General features: G+C 41.5%; 1 protein-coding gene across 1 annotated transcript; it reads right to left on the reverse strand.

Moving 5' to 3' along the window:
- Positions 1-8,313: 8,313 nt before the first annotated feature.
- LOC109408119 (probable ATP-dependent RNA helicase DDX23) lies at positions 8,314-10,868 on the reverse strand. Its single transcript, XM_062850875.1, has one exon. The coding sequence runs from the start codon at positions 10,824-10,826 to the stop codon at positions 8,385-8,387; it is 2,442 nt and encodes an 813-aa protein (XP_062706859.1). The 5' UTR covers positions 10,827-10,868; the 3' UTR covers positions 8,314-8,384.
- Positions 10,869-13,147: the final 2,279 nt, after the last annotated feature.

Consider the following 13,147-nt stretch of genomic DNA (forward strand, 5'->3'; position numbering starts at 1 on the left):
TAAACTGGCACAGAACAGAGAGATGAAGGCGCGTAAGTGGGCGTGCTTCGAAAATCTCTGCCAGGTAACCAACACAACCCCTTGGGTCTATGCCTATAGAATAATCATGTCCCCAGAATGCTCCACCGAGATGCTTCAGAGTGGAGTCGTTGTTCCAATGACACGATATATGTAAAACCATAGGCCCCGTCCCCCATGACCAAACCGGCCAAAGCGAGGTTGCCCCGGTGACGAATGACCGAGGAAGGTGAGAGGAGCTACAACATCACCGCGGGGGTACCTCAGAGCTCTATCCTGGGCCCGATCGTCACAGCCGGGTGCATGATCAACTCCAAGCGCTCACTGAGGCAATTGGGGGTCATGATCAGAGTTTCCCATTGCTCATGTGTACATAAATGTGATAGCGAGCCTCCCACCAAATTGTCTCCTAGCTCATCAAAATCGCAGTGTGCTGCGCTGCTAGGAGGCACACGAAAATCCTGTGGGTGCAAGCTCGGCGCATTCTTCATTACATCAACAAAGCAAGTCCTGAAAATGTTGACAGACCACACACATACACGAAAAAGACGGATCATATATTCTACTTTATCGATCTTGTTGCCTTTCATGTTCATGTTACATCTGTCAAAATGAGATGAGAATTTTCAGTCATTTTGAGGTTCGGTTCGTTAGTGTAATAAAAAATAGCTCCCGGGGAGCTCGTCTCATGCGATGCATGAGCTGTTGGTATCTAAGGTGAAAAACGTGAAAAACAACTTCATGGTACCGAAGAACTTCAACAACTTTTTTCTGATGATGATTAACCTGGGCTTGTTAGGGGAATATCTGTAAATAAAAAGAAAATCGGGTTAAGTACGGTTCCTTTGAATTCCACTAAGAATTTGCATCCTTTGACAGATACGTATTTCGACCTCAACTGTAAGGTCGTCTTCAGTGTCTTGTACTTGACTCGAGTCGAGTCGAGTCAAGTACAAGACACTGAAGACGACCTTACAGTTGAGGTCGAAATACGTATCTGTCAAAGGATGCAAATTCTTAGTGGAATTCAAAGGAACCGTACTTAACCCGATTTTCTTTTTATTTAACTTTTTTCTGTACATAACACAAGTGTCTGGTTGGTCTATGCGGAACTCTCAAGGCAAAAGTTTAGATTTCAATTCTTGTTCGTTAAGAAGTTTTTGTCATGAACTTTTCTACTTTTATCAGCGCATGAGGCACATTTTGAGAAAAATGAGGCACACAACTTTGAGTCTTAAAATGTACAGTGCTCCTTGGGAGCTCGCTTGCAATGCGGCTCCCGTAGGGTGAATCGGGGTAATTTGGCCACCTTAAGCAAAAGTCGATTGAAGATGCAGAAAACAACGTTGAATCTCTCATACATCGTTATGGTTAGAATCAGTCTTGCGAATAATCGCGACCATCACGAGACAATCACTTGAACCGCTTTCTGGAGTCACCCTTCCCAAGGTGATACGAACCAGCTAGCATGTCACGCCTGGAATGACAAATATGTTGTGGGTTCCACCCTTCGCAGCTTTGCAGCGATAGTAGTTGCTGAGTATGCTTCAGGCGGGTTGCGAGAGAATCAATCTCCCTGAGCAACGATGCATAACGGGCGAAGTGAGAGCGTTTGCCGTAGCCAGGGCGAACTGCGTGGTGCGCTCAATGTGTGCGTTTAAACTGAGCTATGCAAAACGAATAGGATTTATGACGTAGTACCGTGCTTGTGATAATACACATGCATAGTTTTACATGCTGTTGCGGGTGCATCTGCTTGAGGCGACGGAGAGAGTCATGACACTCACATGAGCCGTATCCAAGTCAGGATGATTGTAGTAAAACAATGGTGACCGGGTGACTATGATGGGATTCTGTCTTTTCTGGTGTTAGCGACTGTAGAGAGAGCGAATCAGAAACCGCAGAGACAGGGTGATACAAGTTTGGTGTTTATCAGCTTTTTTGTGACTTGTACGCTGATGCTTCGCGACACTGGTTAGAATGTTTCTGATAATACTATACTAGTTGCATAAACATAACATAGTCTAACCGTGTTTAAATGCCAAAAAAAGAAGATTAAAAAAAAAAGTGTTGTTTTTGGGTCGATTTTGAAGCGTCGGGGTAATATGAGCACCCTATTTTCAATGAAGAATTTATATCGCCGAATGCAATACAAACTTAATATGCTTCGCTTGATGTTGAATCATATAGTATCAACTTGAAGTGTACAGAAAACAGACTAATTTGAAAGTTATTATTTAAATAAGAGAAGTCTTATGAGGTGTTTTTGTTCAGCCCTCGCCGGGGTAATTTGGCCAACAATTTTCAATTTTATTTTTCTAATTTACTATGAGACTAAATAACTTCGTTCTAATGTTTCAATCGCTCCAATATCAGGCCAGTTTTGGAGCTCGTAGATGAATTTTCAAAAAATACTAGATTTTAGGTGATTTTCCAGTGGTGCTCAAATTGCCCCATTGGCCAAATCACCCCGACTACCCCTACATGGAGCTAGGGCACGTGTACATCAACTCTGGTCATGATCGACGATAAGCTGAAATTCGGAAGCCACGTGAAATACGTACATATATATGTCTGTGGAGTATGTATGTATGTCTGTAATCAAACCCAGTAAATTAGACAAATATAATGTGTAATTTCTACGTAGGGTGGGGCGGGGCAAGATGGGTCGCGGGGCAAGATGGGTCGCGGGGCAAGATGGGTCAGTGCCATTTTCGGGCGCATTACTCATGTTTTGATTATGTTAATAATTTTGTTAGATGACCAGCATGAATATACAAAAGTTTGGGGCATTGATTGAAAAAATATTCACTCTCATTGGAAATAAAAAATAAAATGGTTTTTAGCCATTTTTCTTATGCGATACATTCCATATAGTCTCCATATAAACGGCCGCGGGGCAAGATGGGTCACCTTCAATTTTGAACGTATTTTTGGAGCATTCAAAAAATATTTATTTTTTATTTCAAGACTATCTCATAAACGACTTCAATCAAGCGGAATGAACGCTCAAAATTATAACATAAAATTATGCTATTTTTTTAGTGAAAACATCGATTTTCAAGTCGCCTTTGAACCACTCAAATCGTAATTTTTTTTTATATTTCACATAATTTTATAAAATGTTTACTAGTAGCTCTTGTTTACTCAGTATGGATATGAATGCGGAATAAATATTATATTTGACGTTTTTCGTTGAGAAAATGTGAATTACCTAAAAGGTGACCCATCTTGCCCCGCACTTTTTTCACGGCGCAAAATCGATCACTTTTTAAAACTGCTTGTTTAACATCATATTTTGTGAAATTCAAATAACTCAACGTACATATGTACAGATGGGTAAATTATTGGTTAAATTGGGAAAAATCCACAGCTCAGGTGAGATTTGAACTCACGACCCTTATTCGCTAGACAAGTGCTTTACCAACTAAGCTACCGAGCCAATTAATGACCCGACAACTTAGTTGTCATAAGGTTCAATTCTAATCTCATCGATCTATATCATCTTCCCCTAAACCGCAAATTGCGGCTGTTCGGGTCCGTATGAAGTTGATCATCAATATTAACTTCTTTTCCCGATCAGCCTAGATAGCTGTGTAGTGTCGGTAGCAGTTGTCTCAATTGGCTAAGAATAACACTACGGACCACCTGTTCAAGGGGTAAAAGTCCGCTAAACAGGGAGCCCCAATCCAAGGTGTCAGGCGACCCGTGCTGATGGATGAATGGTTGAGGGGGTTTAAAATATGCTCGATCTTTAACGGAGCCCGTAACGTAGGTAGATCGCCTTTATGTGTTGCGTTACGGTTCAAGATCTACCAAACCGAACCCTAGCGACATCCGGTTTGTCAAGTTGGGGTAATGTGTTTTGGTAATAAGGGTTCATGGTACAAAGTCCTTGTTACTGGTGACAGTTTCTAAAATTGCATTTATTCTGCCTTGCTGATAGTTAAAGAATCGGACTTTGCCCACCCGAGACTACACTCGATGTTAGGAAAACAAACATGCTTTACTTATCTAATTGCGTATTAACCTATCAAGGACTGTTAGTTCTGGTAATTCAAGGACTCACCTGCATTCTTATTGCAGAACACATTCTCTAATTTGACAGAGTTTTGCAACTAGCCTAAAGTCCCGGGTTTTTCTTTGTTGTCCTGGGACTAAACTAGAAGCAAGACATGGATGGGGCTAGAGTTCCGATGCATGGATAAATATCAGTACCACCGTTTTGTTTTTCTCAGAATTCAAATAGATTGTGTTTGATTAGGGGCGCTCTTTCGCTGGGATTTAAATCTCTATGAAAACGGGACCTTTTTATCTCAATCTATTTCTTGCACCTCTGGGATAACAAAACAGGAACTGTACATAAATCGATGCTTCATTGCCTCTCAATGACAATGGAGTAGTACGACATGCACTAAATACAAAGGATACGGGTAATGCCACAAAAGATCTAAATACTGGTCGCAGTGGCTCACCCGAACAGAAAAAAAAACCGCAAATATAACCATCTCTGTTGTACATATGTACGAAGAGCGAAAGCGATTTGTTTATTGTTTGAAACTGTTTGCCTATCGTATTTTGTATTTAATGAACTTTTTATCGACTTTTAGCATAGCTAACTAGTGTAATCAAGAGTGGCGGACGAATACAAACCAATATGATTTGTATTCACAAAGTTATGGTGATCCATCCTTAAGCGACCCATCTTGCCCCGCCCCACCCTATAATCCTTATTTGAACCTTAATTGACAAAAACTACTTGTAGAAATTCTGACAAAAGTAATAAACAGTGCAAAACTTCAGTAACCAATTTTGAAAACGACGTATAATCAATGGTGTAGCATTGATTATACGTCGTTTTCAAAATTTGTTACTGACTTCATGTTTTTGAAAAACGTGTCAAATCGTGAGTTGCGTTCTGAGCGTGGGGCAGAATGAGCAATCCGTGTTATGTACATATTAAATACAGATTGATGATTCTTCCCATTGCTAAACCATCACTATAAATAATCCATGTATGGATTACGGGTTTATCTCATAAGAAAATGTGAAGTTATATGCAGTCTACTGTTAAGGATAGACTTGTTAGAATCCCAAAACTGCCGCCAGAATGGCCGACTTTGACACTTACTTACGATTTTGAGCGCACAAATATCTTCAAAATCAAAATCAGCGCACTCGATCTTCTTATTATGATTTTGAACAAGAACAAAATAAAACATGCACTGTTTTGCTTCTTGAGATTTGTGCGCAGTACATATACAATAAGGTGGCCCACACTTACATGAAAAACAAAAATTTCGAAAAATTCCAAGTCTTACCTCCTAAATCAGTTGTTTTGGACTCCCAGAAGCTACGTTCAAAATTTGAGCAAAATCGGTTGAGCCTAAGGGAGCGCTCAAAACGGTTGAAGTTTGCATGGGAAAACTTGGCCAAATGCATGCAGAAATTTTATATTTTCGAATTAGGCCGCTAGGTGGCGCTGTAAGCGTTCATTAATCAAACCCTTTGGTATCATTCTAGGTGACTATATGTCATACAACTTTGTCGAAGACAGCAAAGTGATTCAACGTCTGTGAAAAAGTTATACCCTAGACAAAGTGAGGCAAAGTATTGAGATTTCATTATTGATATTATTCCTTTACATGTATTGGAAGAACAACAATAAATTTTATCCTCATTTTACCTAAGGTATATCTTTTTTCATAGACGTTGGATCACTTTGCAGTCTTCGACTAAGTTGTTTGGCATATAGTCTAGTCACCCACAATAATACCAAAGGGTTTGGTTATTAAATGCTTACAGCTCCACCTAGCGGCTAAATTCGAAAACTTAAAATTTCTGCATACATTTATCGAAATTTTCCCATACAAACTTCAAGCGTTTTGAGCGTCCCCTTAGGCTCAACCGATTTTGCTCAAATTTTGAACGTAGCTTCTGGGAGTCCAAAACAACTGATTTAGGAGGTAAGACTTGGTATATTTCGAAATTTTTGTTTTTCATATAAGTGTGGGCCACCCTAATACATATACAAGTTCTGTTTTTTTAGTTAAAGTTAAAAATTAATGATACATCCTTATTATACTTACTATCAAAACAATGAAAATAAAAATTGAAATTCGTTTGATTGAGATGTTTATTATTTTGTTTCACCAGTTGCTTAAAGGGTGGTACGGTCAAATTTTGGTCATACATTTTTTTTATAACTTTAGACTGCGTACATCAAAATAGCTGATTTTTGGACCAGTAATGGTGCATTGTATGCAGTTTATACCATAAAATTTTCATCCAAATCGGTTTAGTATTTGCGGAGATATTGTTGAATCCTGAGATCTGCAATTTTAAAGTTTTGTAAAAAGAGGATTTAAAAATAAGAACACATTTTTACTGTTTTATTTATATAACCAGAAAAAGTTAACCGATTTCAATGAAAATTTTTCTGTTCGCATGTCAAAATGTTGTGCAAAAATAAATTTCATTCAATTTTATCTAGCCGTTACAAAGTTATATTTTTTTAAGTGGCCCCTGGTCAGTTTTGTTTTCATATTCAAACTGCTACAACTTTGAGAGTATTCATACAAAATGGCTCAAATTTGACTAAGAACATATTTTTATAATAGTATTATACTGTAAAATTTTCATAAGAATCGGAGCAGTATTGGTATTTCTATAATCAAAATTGTGCTTTACTGTCCTTAAATTGCCGAAAATGTATTATGCTTTGTACAAAATTTTGAAAAGGCAGGTCGTTGGTTTTATCCTGGGTGCTCTAGATACTACACACGAAATACAAAACAAAAAGTCATCGAACTTCAAGAAAATTGCAGTCTGTCAACAACAATCAAGACAGCTTCCATACATATCGTTAGTTCTCATTTGGTGTGTAACTTTTGCTTTTCCGGACAAACCTCGAATAAAGGCTGAAGTTGAATTGAATGTTTTACTAAGATTATTTTTTATATCATAATACTTCCAGACAAACGCGCTTAACTGTATTTTATTGTTCAACATGCAAATTGTTGCGGTTCACTTATGTTTCTATGGGAAGAAATTGCATTTTTGATTGCAAAAAAACATATTAATTCCAGTTACGCTCTTTTTTCACTTTAATCCGTTGCAACGCGTTGTTTTGAATTTGGGCTCGCTTTGACAGCTCATGACAGCGAAATCTCGGCTTGCCTTGACACACACATTTTTCGAGTCGGTTTCTCCCTCCCAGGTCTAATCTATATATCAACCAATACTTAATTGATTTTGATGAAAATGTTATGGTATAAGCTTTATATAATGTACCATTACTGGTCCAAAAATGGTGTGAGCAAATTTCAACCGTACCACCCTTTATTTTGCCCCACCCTACACTTTTAAAGAATACTTTTATTCTGTTATTCTGTTATCTCAACGCATCTTCTGGCCCCTAATGCGTAGGGGTAGGCGGGGCATAATGAGCAGCTTAAGCATTTTGCCACCAAATCCAGTAAATTAAGTGCAACCAATGTGTAATTTTAACGTTCAATCCCCATTTAAACCTTAACTGGCAAAAGTTAATCGTTGAAATTCTGAATAAAGTTATAAATGTTGTAAAATTGTATGTTTTAAAAACGTATAAAATCGCGAGTTGCGTTTTGGGGGTATGATGAGCACCCTAGGTGGGGCAGGATGATCAATACCAGTTTTGTACACAATCAAATGCCAATTGACTATTCTTGTCAATGAGTAAGCATACAGAAGCATACCGGCAACAATCAATGAGTATTTGAAGGGATTACGGGGTTTAATTTGTATGGAACTGTGGGGTTTCAAGGAGTCTTCTATCGAGGAATTTTTAAACGGTGGTAATATACCAATACTGAAATTTTCAAGCTAATAAATTAAAAGTTACAGACAAAACCTTACTATATGCACTATTACCTCCGCTAAGCGATAAGTCTACTGGATGACGATGTTACAAACTCTGAACTTATTAAAACTGAGTTTTTAATACCGTTGGTCTAGCCGTCTAGAACCTTCCGCTACGGCACAGGCATCCGATCCTTAAGGGGCGCGGTATTTGCCATGTAGGTGCCTCAGGTACGGCTTCTGTCCGTTGAGTTGGGCAACAGGATTTTTAAGACAAGATTTATAAATTTGAACGGTTGCATAGTCTAAGCAAGCGCCCATCTCTCGATGCGACTGGGTTGGGAGGAAGTGACGTCGGCTGAAGATCGTGGTTCAAAATCAGTTTGCCTATCTACCCTGTATATGTACGGCAACTTACAAGGAAATGGTGATATCTTAAAAAGTACATCACATCGATATAGTTTGGACGATAATTATTGGAAGAGAAGGAAAACTGTCCTCATCAATACAGTTCGACTTACCTACACTTAAGCGAAAATCTTCTCCTCCCTTCGCTTCTTCGTAACCACCGTGCCCGGCTTGTGCTGCGCATCTGGATGGTTCATCAGCTCGGGTGGACACACCGACACCGGACTGGCCACGATGATCTGCTTCAGGTCGTAGAACAGGTGGCTGTCGTCCTTGGTGCAGAACGAAATGGCGCAACCGGTCTTTCCGGCACGACCCGTTCGTCCGATACGATGCGTATAGTCCTCGATGGTCTTCGCCATGTCGTAGTTGATGACGAGGGAGACGTCCTTGATGTCGATACCACGACCAGCCACGTCCGTGGCCACCAGGATGTCCTTGGAACCGTTCTTGAGCGACGCCAGGGCATACTCTCGCTGTTCTTGGCCTTTGCCTCCGTGGAGCGTGCAAGCGTTGTAGCCGAGTTTTTCCAGGCCCTTGGCCAGCACGTCGGCGCCCTTCTTCTGGTTGACGAAAATGATGCACGGGGGTTCGACTCCGCGCGAGAGGATTTCCATCAACTTCTTGCGTTTCTCGTTTTCGGTCATGATGTGGACGATCTGTTCGGTTCTTTCGGTCGGTTTGCCCACGGAACCTATGTAGACTGTGGCTGGACGTCGGAGATATGTTCGAGCGAGTCGTTCCACGGCGGGAGGCATAGTAGCTGTGAACATCACCGTCTGGCGGTACTTTTTCTTGGTGTTGAAATTTTCCATCAGCTTGGAAGCATCTTCCGCTTCTTCGGTGTCCGGCTTGAGATTGGTCACCGGCATGTATTCTAGAATCTTTTGGACATCTGGTTCGAAACCCATGTCAATCATACGATCGGCTTCGTCCAGAACGATGTAGGTACACTGATTGAGTACCAAGTAGCGATTTTCCAAGACGTCGATCAAACGACCGGGCGTGGCAATGACGATTTCACAACCCAATCGAAGCCGGAAGCCTTGTTCTTCTCGGGACAAACCTCCGACGACGACGACCGTTCGGATGCCCAAGGGTTGCCCGAATTTTTGAGTTTCTTCTTCGATCTGCTGGGCCAATTCTCGAGTGGGAGCCAAAATGATTGCGTACGGACCTTGATCTGCCGTTTCCAGGCGGTCGATCTTCGGAAGCGACTGAATCCATGTCAGGAGAGGAATCAAGAAAGCCAGGGTCTTACCAGAACCAGTTTCAGCGATACCGATGATGTCCCTATTCTGAAGACCAATTGGGATGGCCTGTCTCTGGATGGGAGTTGGTTCCTTGTACCCAACCTTATCGATAATGTCCAGAATTTCTTTGGGAAATCCGGTTTCGCTCCAGCTTCTGAACGGATTGGGAATTTTTCCGCCCTTTATCGTTATGTTATAATCTTCTCTGAAGATACGCCAATCTCTTTCAGTCATTTCGTCGCAATCCTTCTCGGACCAGTGGCGATCGTCCCACTTTTGCTTATCTTCCTTCTTCTTGACCTTCTTCAGTCGTACCTTCTCCTGTTCCTTCTCTGCATCCGTTCGACGTTTCTCCAGAAGATCTCCATAAAATTTGCTCTGCTTACGCTTCTGATCTTTGATGTCAATTCCTGCAATGTTGCCTCGCCCAAAGAACTGGACATGATGACGTTCCTTGTACAGATTGTTGTAATCTATGGAAGTGTCCTCCGCGGCATCCCAATCAAAGACGAACTTGCGGTCATTCAATCTCCTAACTCTTCTTTTCTTCTTAATGATACCGAGATATCGCTCTCTGATAGCTTCCTGTTCCTTTTCCTTATCCTTCACGGTCGTATCTTCCGTTGTGGATCGTCTCTTATCATCGTCTCGATCCTTCTCCTTTCCATCTCTCTCCCTCTCTCGGTCTCTTCCTCTTTCCCTTTCACGCTCTCGTTCCCGCTCCCGTCTGTCGTACTTCTCCAGTGGATCCTTCTTCTCCCTATTCAACAGGGTCGTCACCGGGACATCTCCAAACTTGGGAACTGCAGCCGAGGCGCCTGCTCGCATTGCAGCGACTTCCTCTTGTCTTCTCTTCAGTGCTTCGGCCGCTCTCTGTTCTTTCGTTATGAACACCGGTTTACTTCTGGCTTCCTCCTCCGCTTTCTTCTTCGCCAGCAATTCTTCCAGCGAAAGTGGTTCCTTCTTAGTCTTCTCCTCCTTCTTCGGAACTTCAATCTTAACTTCCTCTACATCATCGTCTTTCTTATCTTTCTCTTCTTTGCGCTTCGTTTCCTCACGATCCCTTTCCCGAGATCGGGATCTCTTCCTTGCTATGATCTTGTCTCGTTGCCGCTCCCGTTCCCGTTCTCTTTCGCGGTCACGTTCTCTCATCCCCCGCTCACGGTCCCGGTAGTCCCTGTGATCTCTTTCGCGGTCCCGCTGCTCATACTCACGCTCGCGGTAACGATCCCGTCGGTCGCGATCTAGATCAATCCGCTCCCGGGACCGCGAGCGACGCTTTTTGTCGACTCCTCCTCTGGTCGCCATGGCTGGTGGTCGGCTCTGAAAACAGGGAAGACATTAAACGGGGTGTTGAAATTTCTATGATCCGGGTTTCCGAAACGTTTACAAACCTTTCGTCGGCGGTTGTATCTAACAACTACGTCGGATGTGATATATTGAGCAATCCGACGAAATGTATGGTGATCCTTCGATGTAGCACAATCGATACACTTCAATGCATCAAATAATTTAGGAAATCACTATTAAAACAACGATTTATACTAAAACTTTTGAAAAATTGTTAGGAAAGTTCTGAGGTTTCAGCCGCACGCAAAAATATTTTCTAGAAACTAGTAAACAAACCACAGCTGACATTAGTGAAGAACGTTTCTAAAGGACAATTACAACAGTGCTGCCAAATTCACGGTTTGCCCGAAAGCAGAAAAAACTACCACAAAAATATTATTTATCGTCGCAGCACCAAATCGAAGTCGCGACTCGCGCGACATGCGAAGTTGCAGACGAGGTTGCAGATGCGAAGTAAATTTGAACTGATTGTTTTCATTGCGGATCATTCAGTTAATGGGGCACGCTCAATGTAGTACTACCTAGTAATCCTACATTATAGAGATCTGCGGAAGCGGCCATTGTGAGCCAATCGTGCAGTGAGAAATGTCAAAGTGTGAGCCAAACGAACATGTTTATTGTTTGTAAGAATGCGTCGTTCGAACGGTATTGGAATCAGAATTAAACAAATTATAATTATTTACTTTTGATATCGATGAATTGATGGCATATTAAATTGTAGTAAAAAAGATAATAATTAATTAATTATGCTTTCAAGTACTCATGTTCATGTAGAAACTTCTGTATCTTCTCTTCTCGTAAAACCTTCCATTGCTGCTGCTTGATTCACTTCTACTGATATGATTTGCGCTGCTCTTTGCAATGCATTTCATATTTTTTCGATTGCGCTGCTATTTTTCCAAAATTTTGTAAAATAAAGCCCGACAATTAATTAGCAATCGTAAACAAAACAACTTGCACCACACAAAGTCACGCACAAAGTTTGAACATCTAGCTTTGTGGCAAGTGTTGGAAGCAGTTGTAAACAAAACAAACAGCGTTGCCGATTCGTCATATAAAACTTCCGCTCATCTCTATATAGAGGATTTCTAGTACTACCTTTGTATTGGGTTTCTCATCAATGTTTAGACAACTGTGATAATTTGAGAATCCATTGAATCATCATTTCCCAGCGAAATTTCACACTAATTAAACTTATTTCGTTCACCTGTTGTGCATCCGACGCCCCTGGCATGAGCACAACCGAACTTGTGTATGCCAGCCGCTGCGAAGTCGTGTGCAAAATTCGGCTGTGATGATAATGAATTTCGGCCGAGTCTAAATGGGTGCAAATGTCGCAATAGTAATGAGTTGAATTTTTGTATGCTGAGAAGGTCAATTCTCCGTTTTTGCAATGAAATGGTGCAAAAAGCGTGGGCATTATGATTTCTGGCGAGATTTCTGGCCTAATATAATGATGTTTGAGCAAAACTTTCACACTTAAATTATATCGCCGACCTGCCGGATTGCCGAGAAACCAACATCCAGGCTTGACAGAAACTCCCTCGCGAGAAAATGAGGAAGCGATTTTGGCGATTTTCTGAGGAGTGAAAATAAAACTCAGAAATCACAACACAAATCCTCAACAGCACCGAGCGCGAGCTTGCCGCGCAGCGAGGAGTTCGTCCAACACTCATAATTTCTTGTTGTGTTTCTCACGTCCACTCACACTCAAAAAGCTCTCGCGAGTTCCACTCCTATACAGTCCCGATTCATTCGTTGGCGGCTCGTTAGATGGGCTGTCTCGATGGTTGAATGTTCACTGGTTGGGGCAAAACCCAACTAAAAAGCACTGTCAATGTCAAAATAGATGTCAAAACGAGTTTGACGTCTGACCGCCGTCGCATCGCAGCTCCTGTGTACAGAACGTTTGTGCAAGTATGTGAGTGTTCCGTGACGTATTTCTTGTCACTTGCATGTGTCTAGAGCATTTTGATCAGTTGTCAGTTGCCCCAACGAACGAACACGATTCGCTAATCGGGGCGCAGTCGTGACCCAACGAGCGAATCCTCACTGTACAAAGAAAGACTCTCGAGGCGAAAATCGCACTCAAAAACCAGAAATAATCATCGACTCTTTTTTCGTTCCCCTCTTCCTCGCTCAGTTTTTATTGCCTCTCAGTTTGGGGTTCGTTCGCTCCCTCGCAACGAGGCAAAAGCAAAACACCGCTCTAGAGCATGTGGCAAAACTCTTTTGATTTCGAGGAGGATTATCAAGCCTGCCAACATCTGAGAATCCGG

Source organism: Aedes albopictus, chromosome 2, assembly GCF_035046485.1.
Source record: "Aedes albopictus strain Foshan chromosome 2, AalbF5, whole genome shotgun sequence".
In the NCBI taxonomy this organism is placed as follows: domain Eukaryota; kingdom Metazoa; phylum Arthropoda; class Insecta; order Diptera; family Culicidae; genus Aedes; species Aedes albopictus.